Raw genomic sequence first — 17,510 nt, 5'->3', positions numbered from 1 at the left:
GAGTGAGTGAGTGAGTGAGTGTGTGTGTGAGTGAGAGAGTGTGTGAGTGAGTGAGTGAGAGTGTGTGAGTGAGTGTGTGAGTGAGTGAGTGAGTGAGTGAGTGTGTGTGTGAGTGAGTGAGTGAGTGTGTGAGTGTGTGAGTGAGTGAGTGAGTGAGTGAGTGAGTGTGTCTACTAAAACCATGAATTCATTTTTTTTTACTTGAAATAAAACAAACTTTAAATGAAATTATATATATTTAACTTCTTTTATTTCAGCTGGTTGCCAGTGCAACTTTTTTCATTTTCATGTAGTTTGTCTTGATTGTACTAAAATATCAAAAACTGAAATTAACACAAAACCATATAGATATATTTAAATAAATAAATAAAAATGACAAAAATACACAACGAAATTACTAAAACTTTAACTAAAATTAAATTTAAAATGGAAAATATCAAATAAAAACTAAGCCATTATATTAATAAAAACTATAACAATACCTCAGCGATGCAAAAATAACTTATAAATAATGTGTGTCACACATCTTAGTATTTCAGATCTTGTATTAGAGCTGAAAAATGGACAGCGCTGATTCTGTCTGCATTTTTAATTGTTATTTTAATATTATTATTAATAATAATAATATTAAAAATTATTATTATTTTCTGTCAAATGTAAAATATTTTTATTCCCAAAAATAACATTAATGCCTTTTAATAATTTTATATATATATATATATATATATATGTGTGTGTGTGTGTGTGTGTATATACTGTATTATTATTTTATAATAATATAATACTGTATTATCCTTTTTTATTATTATTTTATAGCTGTGTATTACTGCCATATGGACATTAATCTAACCAGGGTCATTATAGTTAACTAAAACTTAAACCCTAAAAAAAAAAAAAATAAAAAATTTTTGTTACTGGAAATAAAATAAATGTTAACGGAATTTTAAAAAATCCTAAAAGTTTTTGGACAGTTCTCATTTTCATTTAGTTTTACTTGAGCTACTAAAATAACTAAAACAGTTGAAAAAATCCGTAAAGCTGCTTTGAAACAGTATTGTGGAGAGCACTGTACAAATGAACTTGAATTGAAATCGAAAAACGGCTCTCATGTGAACAGCTCAGTGTGCATTAGGTCTAAATCCAGGGCGGTGACTGTAAAAGATGGAATTAGTGTTTATGAGCAGGACTGCCGTTCCGCACGGATGTCATCTGTTTTCAGTTACACGCACAGCTCTCTGGATCTGAACATCATTCCCAGCCTGCTCTGCAGGATAAATCACACGGATGCGGCTGTAGAGATGTGCTGCTGGCTCAGGAGGTTTTGGGTGGTACTGCAAAGAGACTAGTCTCTAAACCTTTGACTTTTAACCCTTGACACCCTGAATCTGTTGGTCACAAATAACCACCGCGGTCTGCAGTAAGACTCTGATCCTGTGCCGTCACATGAAGATTAAAGAGACAGGCAGTAAAAATACCAGTTGGACCAATCTCACAAAACTGGCCAAGAACATGCCTGTGTCATATTTCAGTTCAAAATCAAAAGAAATTATATTTAGCATAAACGTAAATGCAATTTTTTATAATGTCATGCAAAAATATATAATTCTCATATTTTATAGATTTAGAATTAGATTTCATAAATATCTATACAGTACATCATAGTAATGTTTGTTATGCTGAATTTAATATTTGCTGATTTTAATGGCTGTGGACCAAAAGTAAACGTTGCATTAAATTAAATGTTGCATATAAAAATATTGTTGCATATTAAAATGTACATTTTCAAAATGAAATTAACTTGTATTCTCTACATTTCTATGCAAAAAAATGTTAAAGCAAAAAGATAAATTAGAAATATATGCTTCAGTTGCCTTGGCAGCTAACTAAATAAAAGTTGAAGTTCTAAAATTACTCAAATTAAAACAAAATAAATAAAAGCTAAATAGAAATATAAAAACTAATAACTAATAAAAATGGCAAAAACACATCACACAACATGATTAAAATATAAAATTAAATTAAAATGAAATCTGAAAATAAAAACTAATTCACAACACTAATACTAAAATAACACTGCTGCCCACTAATGGACTGTTTTCTTAATAATTATTGCAAGTTATTGGGCTATATATCAAAGTATTTGCAAATACATTCATTAATTGATTTGGCCAAATCAATGGTCTCTATGGGCCAGCTTTGGCTTGCAGTTTGAGCATCTCTGGACTAAATCTAAATAATCTTAATGCAAAGTATGTTTTTTTTTTTTTTTTTTTACTTTCACACAGACTTTGTGATTCACACAGTTAATGAATAGATATAAAAAAAAATTACAAAACAGCACAAACAGTATTTTCCCAAAAGGTCCACAGTATTTTCGAGTCTTATGATAAATAATTCATAAGCGTATATATTTATTTTTGGTTAATAATATCACCCTCGTGGTCAGGGAGCATCACGATGGCCCTGCTGGAGAATCTTCAGTCCGGTCAGGTGTACCTGGTGAAGGTCTCAGCGTCCAATCAGATGGGAGACGGGCCGTTCTCACCTGCAATAGAACTGACCGTGGCTACAGACGGACACGCCCCCCGAGCACACGGCTCCGCCCACGGCACTGGTGAATAACAGAAGCATTCCAGTCATGCAGTGCCCTCTTTAAGCTGGGAGAAGATGTTAAAATCAATAGAAATATTGCATTTAAATGCATTTTCTTACATGCCATTCATGTGAAAATCCACATAGATGAGATAAACACAATATGCAAGTCATGGCATCATCTTCATATTGTTTTTTGCTCTGTCTGCAGTGTTTTCTGATGGTTTCTATCACCTGGATCAGAGGTCAATGACGGGGATAGTGGTGGGCGTGTGCATCGCTTTAACCTGCATTATCATCTGCATCCTCATACTGGCCTGCAGGAGCAAAACCAGGTAAGAGATCGCCTGGATAAACACCTGAGGTTATTGTTCACTAAAACTAGTTAACGAAACTCATTTTTTAGTTATTGAAACAAAGCTGAAATATGAATGAAATATTAGATGAAATACAAAAAAAAACAAAAAAACTGAAAACATTAGAAACGTTGCCTTTGCAACTAACTGAAAAAAAAACAAAAAAAACAACTGAACAAAATAAAATTCTCAAAACCAAAACTGAAATAAAAATAAATGAAAGCTAAATAGAAAAATAAAAAAAACTAATTAAACTTACAAAAACACTTAACACTTAAACTAAAATTAAATGAAAACTGAAATTCTAAAAATAAAAGCTAATTCAAATTATAAATAAATACTATAATCGTGTATAAATAATACTAAAATAACACTGCTTCCTACCAGTAGATATTTTCTTGCTAATTATTGCACATTATTTGGGCTATATATCAAAGTAATTACATATGCATTCTCAAATGTCAGTTAATTGATTGTTTTCATGACTGACCTGCATTATTCATGACACAGGCAATCTTCCACTACCAAATCCATCAGACAAGCAGGAGGACAGACTCCGCCCACTGCTGTCCGTCTGGCCAATCAGAGTCAAGCTGAGAGTGTGGAGGTGATGATGCCCATGATGAGGGATCAATTCATAGATGCAAAGGCATGTTTAAAATGACACGTGTGTGTGTGTGTGTGTGTGTCTTTTGTGGAAACAATGTTCTGATGATTGTGTTTCACTCTTTTAGGGCGGAACAAATCTGATCATTAACAGCTATGGACCAGTGAAGCCCACCACTGAGAAGAAGAAACGAAAGAGATGGAACTTCTTTAAGAGGGATAACAAGGTATGAAACCGTTTACAACTTCCAGTGAGGATTATTAAAGAAACGGTCAGACAGAACCATAACCTAACATCCGAATGAGGGAAAAAAATACTCAAAATAATGCTTTTCATTTTTAATAATATGCTCTTTTGTTGATTTTGATTGCTTCTATTGTCCTCATTTGTACGTCGCTTTGGATAAAAGCGTCTGCTAAATTACTAAATGTAAATGTAATAATATTGCAAATGATACAATATAATATATTATGTTATGTGACATTATCATAATAAACTATAGTAGTTTACTATAAACTATTTATTATTATTATTATTATAAATGAGTATAAATTAAAGGTGGTAAATACTGCCATGATGAATATTCTGTGTTGTTATTGTAAGCTAAAACTATAAAAAAAGTAAAAATAATAATAAAAAATAATAAAACATTGAAATGATAACTACCAATAATAAAAAAGGTTGAAGTGCTACAATTAACAAAACTGAAACAAAAATATATTAACGCTAAATCAAAATGTAAAAAACAACAAAAAATTATAATAATGATAAAATAATAAAATGAATATAAAAAAAAACAAATATTGATACATACTATTATATCTATTATATTATATAAATTATACAGTAAATATACTAAAAGGACACTGTTTATTGAAATAATTTATTTTAATAAGAATATATTATTAAATAGTAATGTCTTGTTAGTTTGCATGTAATTTTTTTTTAACATAACATTAATGAGAAATTAACAAATGTCACTTAACTTAATGTCACAATCTAAAAAACAACTGATACGAAAAAAGTTTGTTTTCTTCATTTTTAAGTAAAATATAATTGTGTGTCTGTTTCATTGTGCTTTTGGGATGAAATATAACATTATTTATGGGATTCACCCATATACAAGAGACGTATGTCTCTTTTTAAATGTCTCTTAAGTTCAGAAACTCTTCTTTCTCTGTTGTTTACTGGTGTTTTCTGCCTCCATCAGGATGTGAAGAGGGTCTCCAGTCCATCTTACTCCTATCATCATGGCACCACCCTGCTGTGTTACACAGAAACCTCTCCTCCCCAGAGCACCCAAAAAAAGAGCTGCTTTAAAGAACTCAGAGACACCTTGATGTCCTGAGACCAAATGAGGTGGAGATGCAGAAGTTCAGCATTACAAATCTCATGAATGCATGTCATATTTCACTCCAAAATCAACAGAAAAAAAAATCAAGAAGTTGAATTGTGCATAAAGTCAATTAAAAAAAGAAAGACCATTTCGATTATTTACATTGTGGTGTTATTTGCATGACAGTTAAGCACATTCACCCCCAAATTCGTATTACCATGATGTCTTTATTATATTATATTAAAAATAACTTTAATGTAAACATCAGAAATTAATAGCTTATTTGTCATGATATAAAATAATTGTCATGATATAAAATAGAACATTATTTCATGTAAATCATCATAAATTCATTGCTTAATTGTCATGAAAAATATATTTTTTGATGCTAATCATAAATTAATTGCTTATTTGACATGATATAAAATAATTGTCATTATTTGATATAATTGTCACGATATGAAGTAGGCTATTTTTTTTAAATGTAAATCATCATACAACAATATCATGCTTAACTGTCATGGTATAGAATATATTATATTTTTTAAAAGTAAATCATAAATTAATTGTTTAATTGTCATGAAAATAATTATGACACTGCAGTATATAATTTTTTTTTTTTTTTTTTTTGGAGTAAAATATTAGCCGGATATTTTCTTGATTCTTCAGCTTTATGAGATTCACCTCCTTAAATCAAATGTCACAGTGATCAGTTTCCCTCATTGGAGTTTCAAGTTCAACATGGATGTTATTGTGCATGAAAATGATATACAGAGAGAGAGAGAGAGAGAGAGATATTATATTATATGATATTAACATTCCTTGCGGCTGAAATTCTTCTCAATCAGGGGAAATCGATTGCTGGCTGTATTTCAATCAGAGAGACACAATCAGTTTTGAATTTTTCTTTTCGAAGCAAACAGCCTGAAACCAAAGACTGTGGTCGCCGTTGCACCGAGCATTAATGTAGATTCTTTTGCATGTGTTTTGTCATTTTTCAAAGCTTTATTCCGGAGTAGATTTGATTTCTGCTTACTGAAAGGACATCAGGAAACCAAAAACAGTGTTACACGGTCGTGCTTTCAATCGTTTATGACTTTCAAGCAAACCAAAGATGATGGATTTCAGCCTTTTGTTTCCTTTTGTAACTTTTCTCACATGAGGAGAATTATTGTATTGTGCCTTGTACGTTTTTTTGCAGGGGATAAATGATGTACCCTGGATTTTGTGAAAGTACTGTCTGAATATTTGGTGAGAAAAGGTCTTAGCTGGTTTAAACTGGTCTTAGCTGGTCTTCCAGTCTTTTCAAAGATCTAGCTAAAAAGTCTTCAGACCCAGACCAGCTTGGGCTTGTTTTCAGCAAGATTTGATGCCGGGATGGATGTTTTTGATATACATTTCAATATGCTTTAGTGTTTTAGAACAATATTGATTGTTGTGTTAAATTGTTAACTTCACATCGGGGTTTTCTTTGTGTGTGCAAGTGTAATTCCATGCAGTTTTTTCTGATTTCTTCAGCCACAAGTTACGATTTAGAAATGCAACGTCATGAAACGTGTCAAATGTTTAGCATCTGCGTGTGCTGATGACCTCTGTAAGGTAAAAACTCAGGTTTACCCATCCACCTAATACAGGTGATTTTGCTCAGGAAATAATATCAGTCCAGTTTCATGTCACTTTATTCATTGCTTAAACTCTCTTGATTTTCAATTGAATTCTGTTCTATTATTCTTCTGTTGAAGTTGTTTGTTCTGAATGTGTCTGAACTGAAGGGAAAAGGGAGATCTTTGTAAACTCTTCAAGCAGTGATGGTTTGGTTTCCATCACACTGCAGCAGTAAATGTATCTATAAGCCTTAAAAACTGAATGTATTTCTTAATAAATAAAATTACACTTGTCAATATTCTGCTTTACTTTCCAAATACATGTACCATGTGTTTATTGGAAGAGTTTTTTTTTCTGTTCAGCAATACGGTGTAATGTTTATGCCGAAAGGTATACATTTACAGCAGTTACCCCCGCCACAAATAAGATTGTTTATTTAGAATGATAAAAATTTTGAAAATGTCTCTTTTCTCTTGAAAATGTTTTCATGTATTTATATTAGTGCTGTCAGCATCTCAAATAAAAGTTTTTGTTTACATAATGTGTGTGTACTGTGTACATTTATTATGCATATATAAATACACATGCATGTATATATTTAAGAAAAATATGTTGTTTATATATTAAATATATATATAATATAAATTATATGAATATAAATATATATATGTAAAGACAAATATTTTCAAAACACTATATATATATATATGTGTGTGTGTGTTTATACAAAAAAAATATACACAGTACACACACACACATTATGTAAACAAACACTTTTATTTGGATGCGATTAATCAGGATTAATCGATTGACAGCACTCATTTATATTATTTTATTATTCGATATTACTGTTTTATATATATATATAAAGGCACACTCACATATACAATTTTGTATATAAAGATATAGAGTAGTGCAATTTATAGTGCAGAAATAGGCAAAATAACAAACAAAAAATAAATAAGTAAAAAATAAGGCAAGTTAATGGAAATAAAGGAAAGTGGCTTTATTAGAGAAATGATAGATTTCTGACATTTTTTCAAAATAAGTTTTTAAATTTATTTTTTATTTTAACGAATTATCTTTAATAGTTTTAAATAAAACAAAATAAAATATGCCTTTGACATTATTTTGCAGCTGTGCCCTGTGTTGCAGCCACACAAGATAAATGAAAACGTTTAAAATGACAGCACTTTATAATATTATAACATGACATCAGCAAATCATCATCATCATCATCATCATTGCACGGCTTCATCAAATGCAACACTTCAGACACAAACACGTGCTTTGATGTAGAGGGGTTTCTACATCACACACACACTCCTCACAAACTTTGGTGCAGCTTTCCTGATGGCGCAGTTATGAAAATACTATGGCGAAGGCTTAGCTATTGAATATTAATTAGGCCGTGCTGACGTTCTTGCCTACTGCTTGAGGACGCCCTTTTTAATATTAATGAGCTCTGAGAACGCTGTGGGCTAGGCCTAGTTTTTTTTTTACTAATAATGCCTTACATCAGAACAGTACAAAGAGAAATATTCAAATGTAAAAAAGAAAAACAATAAAGGATCAACAACATTAATAAATGAAACAGAGGACAGTAACAGTAAAAAATAAAAATAAATAAATAAAGGGCCTCACTTTATACAATAGCATACCTGCTTACAATATTATAAGTTCTAATAGACTTTTTACTTGTGCAGTTACACATGGAATTACAATAAAGCTTGAAATCGTTTATAAAATTAGAAAAGAATTGGTTTGGAGCCTGACCACTTAATTTTATGAATATGAAACTTTCTCATTAAAATTAACAATTTTATGAAATATGCTTTATCTTTCTCAAAACCATGATCATTTAAGTGTATTACTACATCAAACCCACTCAGACATCTCTGTCTCATGAATATTAAACAGATTACGTCGATGACGTCGTTTGGTATAGTGGCCAGAGGATTAGCTCATGAATATTAATAGCGAAGCTATTGATATAAATCAAAGTTACACCATTTTCCCGTTCCTTCCGTGCGTTTGAGTCATGTGAGGGAGCCTGTAATGTCCATAGAGCAGGATAAAGATTCATGCTCTCTAAAACGAAACCGAGGTAACGTGGGTTTTCCGTGTTTTTAGAGGCTTGATTCGGTGTCGATCTACCGGAGCGACAGCAGCAGTCTGGCGGCCTTCAGGCCTTTGGTGAAGAACAGAAAAGTAGACAGCGACATATTGCTCATGCAGATGCGCATTTGAAAAGAAAAGCATGACAGGCCTCAAAGTGAATGCTGTCAGATGAACGATACTTTCTAGCGAGTTCTGGGGAAGTTTGGAGTTGATCAGCAGGCGAGAGAAAATCATACCAGAGTTTGTTTATTAAATGTACTTAAATCGAGCATGCAACAGTCAAACTGGCCATCAAGCGTTTATGCAACCTTAAAAAGTTACAGGTTAAAAGTTACAAGAAAGTACAGTGAATAAGACAATTAATTAAAACACAAACGTGTGTATGTGAATGTATAAATGTAACAAAAGCAATTTGCAATGAGACAGAAATATTCAATGTGCTATATTGAGATACTTTTTATTGCTATTTTAAATTTGTTTTTGTTTTTCTATTTTCATTTTATTTTTGACTGCCTTTTTTTTAACGTCTGTATATATCTATTGATTTCATTTCAATTAGTAATTTTAGCACATCTAAATGAAAATGAGAAATGTTTCTTTGGCAACTAGCTGAAGTAAAATAACATTTAACTTTATTGCGGTCAACAGAAATAGATTTTTTTCTTCTTCTCCTTTTCATGTTTTTAGTTTTAGTTAACTATAATAACCATGGTGTGCTGCTGCCATGATATGGTTTATTATGGCGTATTTTAACTGAAATGAAACATGCACAACACTTAAAATTATTATTGTAATGATTGATGAAATGTGAATTTTTGTCGCATTTTCAGCAAACACTTTAACACACTATACAATCTAAATATAATTTTTTATTACCTTTTATGTCTACTAGCTTTGAACTTTTTCATCTCTATGCTAATTTACTAGTGAAACTTGATTAAATAAATGATATGCACTTTTAAAATGCACAGTCTTATGAGAAAAGTTTTGTTTTGATGACACACTGTGTGTGATGTAATCTAAAGACTGTTGGCTAATTAAAGAACAGAAACGAGTCCTTCTATAGGTTCAAACCAAACTCAATAATAAATCCGTCAAACTGTTTCTCAAGCCATTATATGGGGATGTTAAAATTAAGAGCTTATGTTTTATAGTGCTATAGACGTGATATGTTTCAGATTGAGCATTAATACTTTAGATGATAATTTTATTTGAACTCAGTTTGTGATTTTCCAGGAGGTGAAGGTGGGCTGGATATTTTAGGCAGTCGTGGGCTGCTGTTGGGAAGTCCAGAGAAAAAGAGACGCAAGTCTAGCACACAGGTACTACTTTCCCTTTAGTTTTCTTCATAGACATTTCAACACAAGTTTTCAACATGACTCACAAAATTACCACATGCATTGCCAATGGTTTGAAATAGAAACAACAGAAATAATATAAACTATTACATAAACATAGTAGATTAAAAGTTTAAATAACACATATTATTGCAAAGTACATACAGTGCTGCTCAAAAGTCTGGGGTCAGTACGATTATTGTTAAAAGAAATTAATACTTTTATTCATCAAGGATGCTCGCTTAAATTGATCAAAAGTGACAGTAAAGACATGTATAATGTTGCAAAAGATCTTATCTATGCACAATCAGCTTGTAACACTCCAAAGAGAAAGGAAAACTTGAAATCGCATCATATGACCCCTTTAAAAGAAATGCTGTTCTTTTGAATTTCCTATTTATCAAATTATGGGGAAAATTTTTTTTGGATTCCACTAAAATATGAAGCAGCACAACTCCTTTCAACATTGATAATAATCAGAAATGTTTCTTGAGCAGCAAATCAGCATATTAGAATGATTTCTGAAGATCATGTGACACTGAAGACTGGAATAATGATGCTGAAAATTCAGCTTTGATCACAGGAATAAATTAGTTTAATACATATTCCCATAGAAAACTTTTATTTTAAATTATAATAATATTTGACAGTTTTTACTATATTTTTGATCAAATATATGCATTCTTGGTGAGTAGAAGAGTCAAAAACAGTAAAAAACCATTTTTTGCCTACCTCAAATTTTTGAACAGTAGAGTAGCTTTTCATCCATGTGTTTAGGAAGTGAAGGAAGATCCATAAGAAAACAAAGACGCATATTAATGTCACTAAATATGGCAAAGTGCTCTTTGTCAGATGCATCAGAGCTCTATATGAGCATTCAGGAGTGAAAATAACTCTCTTTCTCAACAGGCGCCATCCTTCTCTCTGTCCGAATATGCGCCGCCTCCAAACCCGAGCGCGGATCACCTAATAGCCTCCAACCCGTTCGATGACAATTACAACTCGCCGTCCCTGAAGCCGCTTCCTCCTGCCAGCCCTTATTTTGGCCACTCGCATTACCCAGGATTCAGCGGCTATGGGCTGCCCAGGATGCCTTCTCCATACGGAGCTCCTTACCAGATGCGAAACCAGCCGTTTTCCCAGAATCCCATGGGCTTCAACCGGTCACCGGGGTTTAATTACAGTGAAAACCCAAATTACGGGCAGCTGTTTAGCAGCAGCGGCGGCAGCAGCAACAGCGTCATGCACTTCAGACCAAGTCCAGGAGAGCATGTCAGTCTTCAAAATCTGAACCAAAGTGCTGGTCTGGTTTTTGGTCCAGAGGGAAATCCAGCCCGGGATTTGAGCCCAAATCTCTCTCATCAACAGAATAACTTCACGCAATCCAGCACGCCAACACCCAAACAGGACTCAAGCGAAACGGTGAACAAAAGCATCCCCTCGCGAAACCAGAACTGTGAAGAAAACAAGACTCAGGACAATGAGCTAAAGACGAAGAGCGGAGTGGAAAAACTCAACGGCGTGCTTCACACCAACAACGAAGCCTTGAAGAAGTCGCCGCGACCCGCAGACGCCCGCAGGGGCGGCAATAACGCCGCTTTGACCAATAATAAAGTTGTGAACAGAAGGAGCACTTCATCTTCGTCCGAGCCGGTTTATCTGTGTGGCATATGCCTGAGCGAAGTGAACGATGACCAAGAGGCTATTCTGTGCGAAGCCTCGTGTCAGAAATGGTTCCACAGAGTTTGCACAGGAATGACCGAGACGGCGTACAATCTGTTGACGGCCGAGACGTCTGCGGTTTGGGGATGCGACACTTGCGTGGAGGATAAAGGAGCACCGCTGCTTAAGACACGAGAGGCATCGGACAGTCATGAGCGTGACTGACAGTCACTGATGTCCCTATCGTTGAGTTCAGGAGTTCTGCTGGCTCCTTGTGTTTCTGCTCACCCAGAATGCTTTTCTATTGTTAAAAACAAATGTACTTTTTTTCAGTGAATCACAAAAGGAGAAAGTCGTAGGGGTTTGGAACAACGTAAATCATTTGAAATCAGTTTCAGAATGTTTGGGGTTGGCAAGATTCTTAAATCATTTGAAAGACGTTTCTTCTGTTCATCAAGGTTGCGTTTATTTAATCAAAAATACAGTAAAAACAGTGAAATATTATTATAATTAAAAATAGCTATTTTTATGTGAATATATTGTAAAATGTAATTTATTTCTGTGATCAAAGCTGTATTTTCAGCATCATTACTCCAGTCTTCAGTGTCACATGATCTTCAGAAATCATTCTAATATGCTGATTTGCTGCTCAAGAAACATTTCTGATTATTATCAATGTTCAAAACAGTTCTTTGATGAATAGAAAGTTCAAAAGGACAGCATTTACACACACATACATGTATATATTTAAGAAATATAGGTAATATATATTTATCTTATATATAAATATATATATATAAAATGTCATATATAAATATGAATGTATATGTGTGTAAATATATAAGCACATAGATAATACCGATTTAGCTGAACCGATTACCATGCAATGCTTAATTTCGTTCAGTCTGTGGTGTAAAATGTCACATTAGCAATAAAAGAAAAAACACTTCAGCAAAACATGGTCAGGTCAAAGTTTCTGAATAATTTTTGGTCCCAAATGTTTTATCAGTTTTACTTTTAGTCCACTGTATAAAGAATTGTTGGGTATAATATGTCACAGTTATACCCACTTTATTTTGCTATCCTCACTTACATAAATGAACTATAGTGTCCTGCACCCACTAGTAAAAAAATACCAAAAATTATATCTGGCGTCTGAATAATCTTTGGCTTGACTGTATGTGTGTGTATTAATATATATATATATATATACACACACACATATAAATATACACAGTTATGTAAACACAAACTTTTATTTTGGATGTGATTAATCGATTTCACAGCCCTATTATAAACATCTTTAGTGTCACGTATGATCGATTTAATGCGTCCTTGATGAATAAAAGTATTAATTTCCTTCAAACTCTTACTGTCCCCAAACTTTTGAAATGTAGTGTAGTGTGGATCTGTAATGTAATGTCTGTGCTTATGAAAGCGCCCTTCATTTCTTAATTTTTACAAATTTCATCTTTCCTGCAGAACCGACCCTTTCTGACAGTGATTTCTTTACATCACGTGTTTATTTCGAAGTAGTTGGTCGGGGTCGGATATCTTCCTTTGGTTCACTTTGATCCATCTATGAAAACATAGTCACTTAATATCTGGGATTTTACTGATGATGGGTTTTTATTCATTCTTACATCACAGCTGTGTCAGTATCTCAAAAACACAAGCTCTTCATTTTCTTTATACAGAACGATGTTCAATATGTCAAATTACCAATACTCTGTGAGCTGAAGAAGACGTGGTGATCTGAAAACTTCACAAACATTCAGTTGATATGGTTTTGTAGATGCTGATCATTTAATAGTGCACATGACTGGGTCTTTCCCATTGAATGTAGCTGTAGAGCACTTACTGTAGTATGATCATCATGTGTCGTGTGTAACTGTTGAGGGTACTAGCAGCATGTAGTTTAGTCTTCGTGAGCAATATTCCTGGATGTGCTGTATATTGCATTTTGTTCCTTCTCAAGAGTTGGTTGTTTTATGATCGAATGAAGTGAAAATCTTGAATGAACAGAGCCAGGGAACAAGTTGAAACTTTGGATGCACTTGATACTTTTGTAAGTTTTGTTATCTGACAGCTTTCTTTATTGGGTTTATTTGAGGGTGTTTTGGCCAAGATTGAGGAGGTTTGTTACTTAAAGGCCTTATTTCGGGGGATGATGCATGAAAGAGCACAAAAAAATTTATTTATGGAGTCAAAAACACTTTGTGCATCAGCACTTTTAACCATTTATCTCCTCAAATTCATTAATTTTATGACTCGATGTTCATTGGTGAATCTCACAAAATCTAAAAAACAAACAAAACAAAAAAAAACGTGCAGGTCATAAATTCACTTCAAAGGAAATAATTAAATTACATTTTAAATTAAATTAAAACAATAAAATACAATAAATAAATATTGCTTAGAGAAAATAAACATTGTAATACTTGGAAACAAATTTGAATTAATTTAATTAATTAGTTAAAAATGAATGAAAAAAGCTCTGTCTGGATGCATTACCTGAACATGTTTTTGTTAGATTCACCCATATATCATCTCAAATGCATAACTTTAATTTTCCACTTTTTAAAAAAAATTTAGAACGTTTTTAAATCCAGCTACATCCGTGTTGATTCAGTCTGGATTTGCTGTTGTAACGTTACATGTTCCCTGCTCCCAGAGAATGTTGTCTTCCATTGAGCTGGGAAACATTGTGGCGTCGTGAATGTAAACTTCATGTCTTGCTCTCTGCCGTTTGATTTCCAGATGTTTCCACACGTTTTGCTCTAAAGATGTCTTAGCTTTGCGTACGCTTGAGTGTTTACTCACCGTGACAGATCTGTACTTTAATATAAGAGTGCCAATCACAAAACACACTCATCTGATTTCATTAAAAAAGCACTTGTTATGAGAAATTCATGACAGTGTTCATGTTAGTGAGAATGTGTGTGAAGGACAAAATAATGTAGGAACAATTATTGTATAATTGTCCACTTTTGACCCCTGGTGCCTTACATGTGTTGTTATTTTTTAAATATGATATTTAGATCCTGAGCTGATGGCATTGTGCAGTGAATCATTTACACACTTTTCAATATGAGGTGAGAATACTCATTTTATAACAGGACAATGAATGTACGGAGCCAATAAACCGCAAATAACGAACAATATGAAGTGAATACATTTGTGACATCCTCAAAACTAAGCTGGTCCAGCGCATACAGTTTACTGAACGTAAGTTAAGGTTGTCTTGTGTGTTGTAACTCATATTTCTGTGTGAAAAATGGTCTTGTTTAATAGAGAAACCTCGGCAAAGCCATAATTCAAATGTATTGTTCAACTGTTTCAGTCTCACTTTGAATTGCGTTTAATAAAAGTGATTTTTAAAAGACATGTTTCTCTATGCAATGTCAGTTAATTTTACTGAAGTGATGCACAGCTCTGATTTGTTTTATATGGAATAATGTTCGCTCACAAAAACGTATCAAATTAATTCTAAACAACCATTTTAGCAAAAATATTGTACATTGTGCACTCTGAATTATTTATTTAAAAAGGTTGTTTTTTTTGAGACGATAATATATGAATGCCATTCCTAGTGGTAATATTAAGCAAAAAAACAACAACTAATATATATATTAGTATATATGAGATTATGTATTTATGAAGTTTTTTTTTTGAAGATAAATGCAATTCCCAGTGGTAATATTAAGCAGCACTTATGAATACAGATAATGTAACAGTAATAACGCTTAACTTTGAATAAATTCTGTTTTTCTTTTTCTAAAATTTATTTTTAATTAAATTATACTGCTTATTATTTGGATATGCAAATGTATTTAACTATGTTTTTAATTATATTATTCCATTTTAATATTTATAATATTTTATGCATTGTTTATTTTATTTTATTTTATTTTATATGTTATGAAGTAAGATAAAGTTTTGAGAGAAAAAAAGCTGAAGAAAACCGACTTGTTGAAACCGGAAATGACAGACCGCCATCCATCCATCCATCGCTCCGCCCCCTAGCAACCACCGTCACGCCGTAGCAACCAGTGTTTACGTTTCTCTCAGGAGAGTCCGAGATGCCGCTGATAGTGAGAGATCACACATGGACACAAAACCAGAACACAGTTTACATCAGCCTGCCTTTAAAAGGAGTGAAAACCGCGAACGTCCATGTCATCTGCACAGACGAGTATCTGAAGGTCAGATTTGAAGCATTAAATGTGAAACTTTAACCTGGAGAAACACGCGACGGTGTGTTGTACTCGCTTCATGTGTTCTGAATGCTTCTGCAGGTGAGTTTCCCCCCGTTTCTGTTCGAAGTTTTCTTATTTGGGCCAATAAATGAGGAGAAAAGTGAAGCCAGGATTGGAAACGGGGTTGCAGTGTTCACACTGCAGAAGAGGAGAGATGAATTATGGGAGCAGCTCTTCACAAACATTGGTAGGAGGTCTTTCATTCTTTCACAGCATAGAAATGTACTCACGGTGCTGTACTGGAGGCATATAGTTATCTTTAAAGATGTATATTTTTACTCCAAAGATAAAGACAAACAGAAGCAGATTCGAGAACAAGCAATTCTCAAAGTTCAGGAGAAAGAAGCAGAACAATCTAAAGCCAAAGCTGCCAGGATTCAACAGGAGAAGAAATATGCGCTGGAAACCATGATGAAGGTCTAAAAGTGTTTTTGGTCTCACATTTACTGCTTTTACACAGTCATAATGGACATTGCCTTGAAAGTTCTGGTGTCTTACCTTGAACTTTTGTTTAGTTTTTTTTTTTAAGAAAACAAGCAGTTAGTAAATGAATAGAGTGCAAGTCTAAAAAGGGCAAGTTTTTTTTTTAAAGGATAGAATTAGAATAGAGAGTGCTAGAGTTAGAGGGTCAAATAAAGATTTTTTTTAAAGATTTATTGTTGATTTACCTGTTTTTGAATCAATGTACATGACAATTTTTGCTATATATGCAGAATGATTTCTCATGTATTTGAATGCTGTCTCAAACATTAGCTTGCTTAGAATTATTTATTTAAAAATACTTTTTTTTTGAGACGATAATGAATGCAATCCTAGTGGTAATATTAAGCAAAAAAAAAAAAAAAGTATACATATACACACACACACACACACACATATATATATGTATATATATATATATATGAGAATATGTATTTATGAAGGGTTTTTTCTTTGAAGATAAATGCAATTCCCAGTGGTAATATTAAGCAGCACTTATAAATACAGATAATGTAATGGTAATGACGCTTAACTTCGCTTAACTATTTGAATGTTGTCTCAAACATTAGCTTGCTGTTGAGCTCTCTGCCTGTGTTTAGCTTGAGAACGAGGAGCGGGGCAGGATTCAGAAGATGAAGGATGAAGAGTGTGCGAGAGCTACGGCAGAACTGGATTTCTGGAGAGAAACGCAGAGAAAAACAGCAGAAGAAAATGAAAACCAGCAAAAAACACGGGGAACCGGCACGCACGACAACCAACCGGTTTATCAGAAAACAGAGCGTGTAAACGCTCCACCTGCTGTCACGCTGATGCATAATACTGGCGACACTACATCTGGTAAACACACTTTAACTTTGTGCTCCATTACAGATCTGATGTTACACTGTTCTTCTCAGGACCTGACATGATGCTCGCTTCTTTGATTGAGTTCCTCGTTTTTGAAACACTAAAGAAGCAGTCAACCTAATGATTTTAACCCTCTAACTCTAGCACTTTCTAATTCTATTCTTTAAAACTCGCCACTTTTAGACTTGCACTCTATTCATTTGCGAACTACTTATTCTCTTTAAAAAAAAACTTAACATTAGCTTCTCTACTCTTTTTGTATTCTATTTGTTTTCTTTTTATTTATTATACAATTAACAAAAGTAAAAA

The 17,510-nt window shown here is 33.1% G+C and overlaps 3 protein-coding genes across 4 annotated transcripts in view; all 3 read left to right on the top strand.

Moving 5' to 3' along the window:
- Nucleotides 1-4,903, top strand: part of LOC107708295 (protogenin A-like) — a gene marked incomplete at its 5' end in the record, with an annotated part of 15,121 nt that extends 10,218 nt beyond the window's left edge. The window contains 5 exons of the mRNA XM_016512483.1: nt 2,447-2,614; nt 2,804-2,927; nt 3,459-3,597; nt 3,683-3,781; nt 4,766-4,903. Coding sequence (XP_016367969.1) covers nt 2,447-2,614; nt 2,804-2,927; nt 3,459-3,597; nt 3,683-3,781; nt 4,766-4,903 — 668 coding nt within the window. The remainder of the gene's footprint in view (nt 1-2,446; nt 2,615-2,803; nt 2,928-3,458; nt 3,598-3,682; nt 3,782-4,765) is intronic.
- A 3,618-nt stretch (nt 4,904-8,521) lies between these two features.
- LOC107708298 (pygopus homolog 1) lies at nt 8,522-11,970 on the top strand. Its single transcript, XM_016512486.1, has 3 exons — nt 8,522-8,603; nt 9,854-9,939; nt 10,864-11,970. Exons 1-3 carry the CDS (start codon nt 8,555-8,557, stop codon nt 11,839-11,841), a joined length of 1,113 nt encoding a protein of 370 aa, XP_016367972.1. The 5' UTR covers nt 8,522-8,554; the 3' UTR covers nt 11,842-11,970.
- A 3,663-nt stretch (nt 11,971-15,633) lies between these two features.
- Nucleotides 15,634-17,510, top strand: part of dnaaf4 (dynein axonemal assembly factor 4) — a 5,112-nt gene continuing 3,235 nt past the window's right edge. Inside the window, exons 1-4 of one of the 2 annotated variants that reach the window (XM_016512485.1) lie at nt 15,634-15,821; nt 15,915-16,062; nt 16,168-16,292; nt 16,955-17,192. In XM_016512485.1, coding sequence (XP_016367971.1) covers nt 15,699-15,821; nt 15,915-16,062; nt 16,168-16,292; nt 16,955-17,192 — 634 coding nt within the window. In that variant the 5' untranslated portion in view covers nt 15,634-15,698. Of the gene's footprint in view, nt 15,822-15,914; nt 16,063-16,161; nt 16,293-16,954; nt 17,193-17,510 lie in introns of both variants that reach the window. The other variant, XM_016512484.1, reaches the window with a different exon arrangement.

The sequence above is a fragment of the Sinocyclocheilus rhinocerous genome, unplaced genomic scaffold (genome assembly GCF_001515625.1).
Source record: "Sinocyclocheilus rhinocerous isolate Xijiao unplaced genomic scaffold, SAMN03320098_v1.1 scaffold4431, whole genome shotgun sequence".
Classification (NCBI taxonomy): domain Eukaryota; kingdom Metazoa; phylum Chordata; class Actinopteri; order Cypriniformes; family Cyprinidae; genus Sinocyclocheilus; species Sinocyclocheilus rhinocerous.
The sequence above is the reverse complement of the archived record's forward strand: the minus strand, read 5'-3'. Positions and strand labels throughout refer to the sequence as shown.

Bases quoted from the DNA above. Each gene is read 5' to 3' on its own strand.
- LOC107708298 (XM_016512486.1), top strand. From the start codon at position 8,555: ATGTCCATAGAGCAGGATAAAGATTCATGCTCTCTAAAACGAAACCGA. The intron at 8,604-9,853 runs GTAACGTGGGTT...GTGATTTTCCAG, and splicing joins CTCTCTAAAACGAAACCGAG to GAGGTGAAGGTGGGCTGGAT. The intron at 9,940-10,863 runs GTACTACTTTCC...CTTTCTCAACAG, and splicing joins GACGCAAGTCTAGCACACAG to GCGCCATCCTTCTCTCTGTC.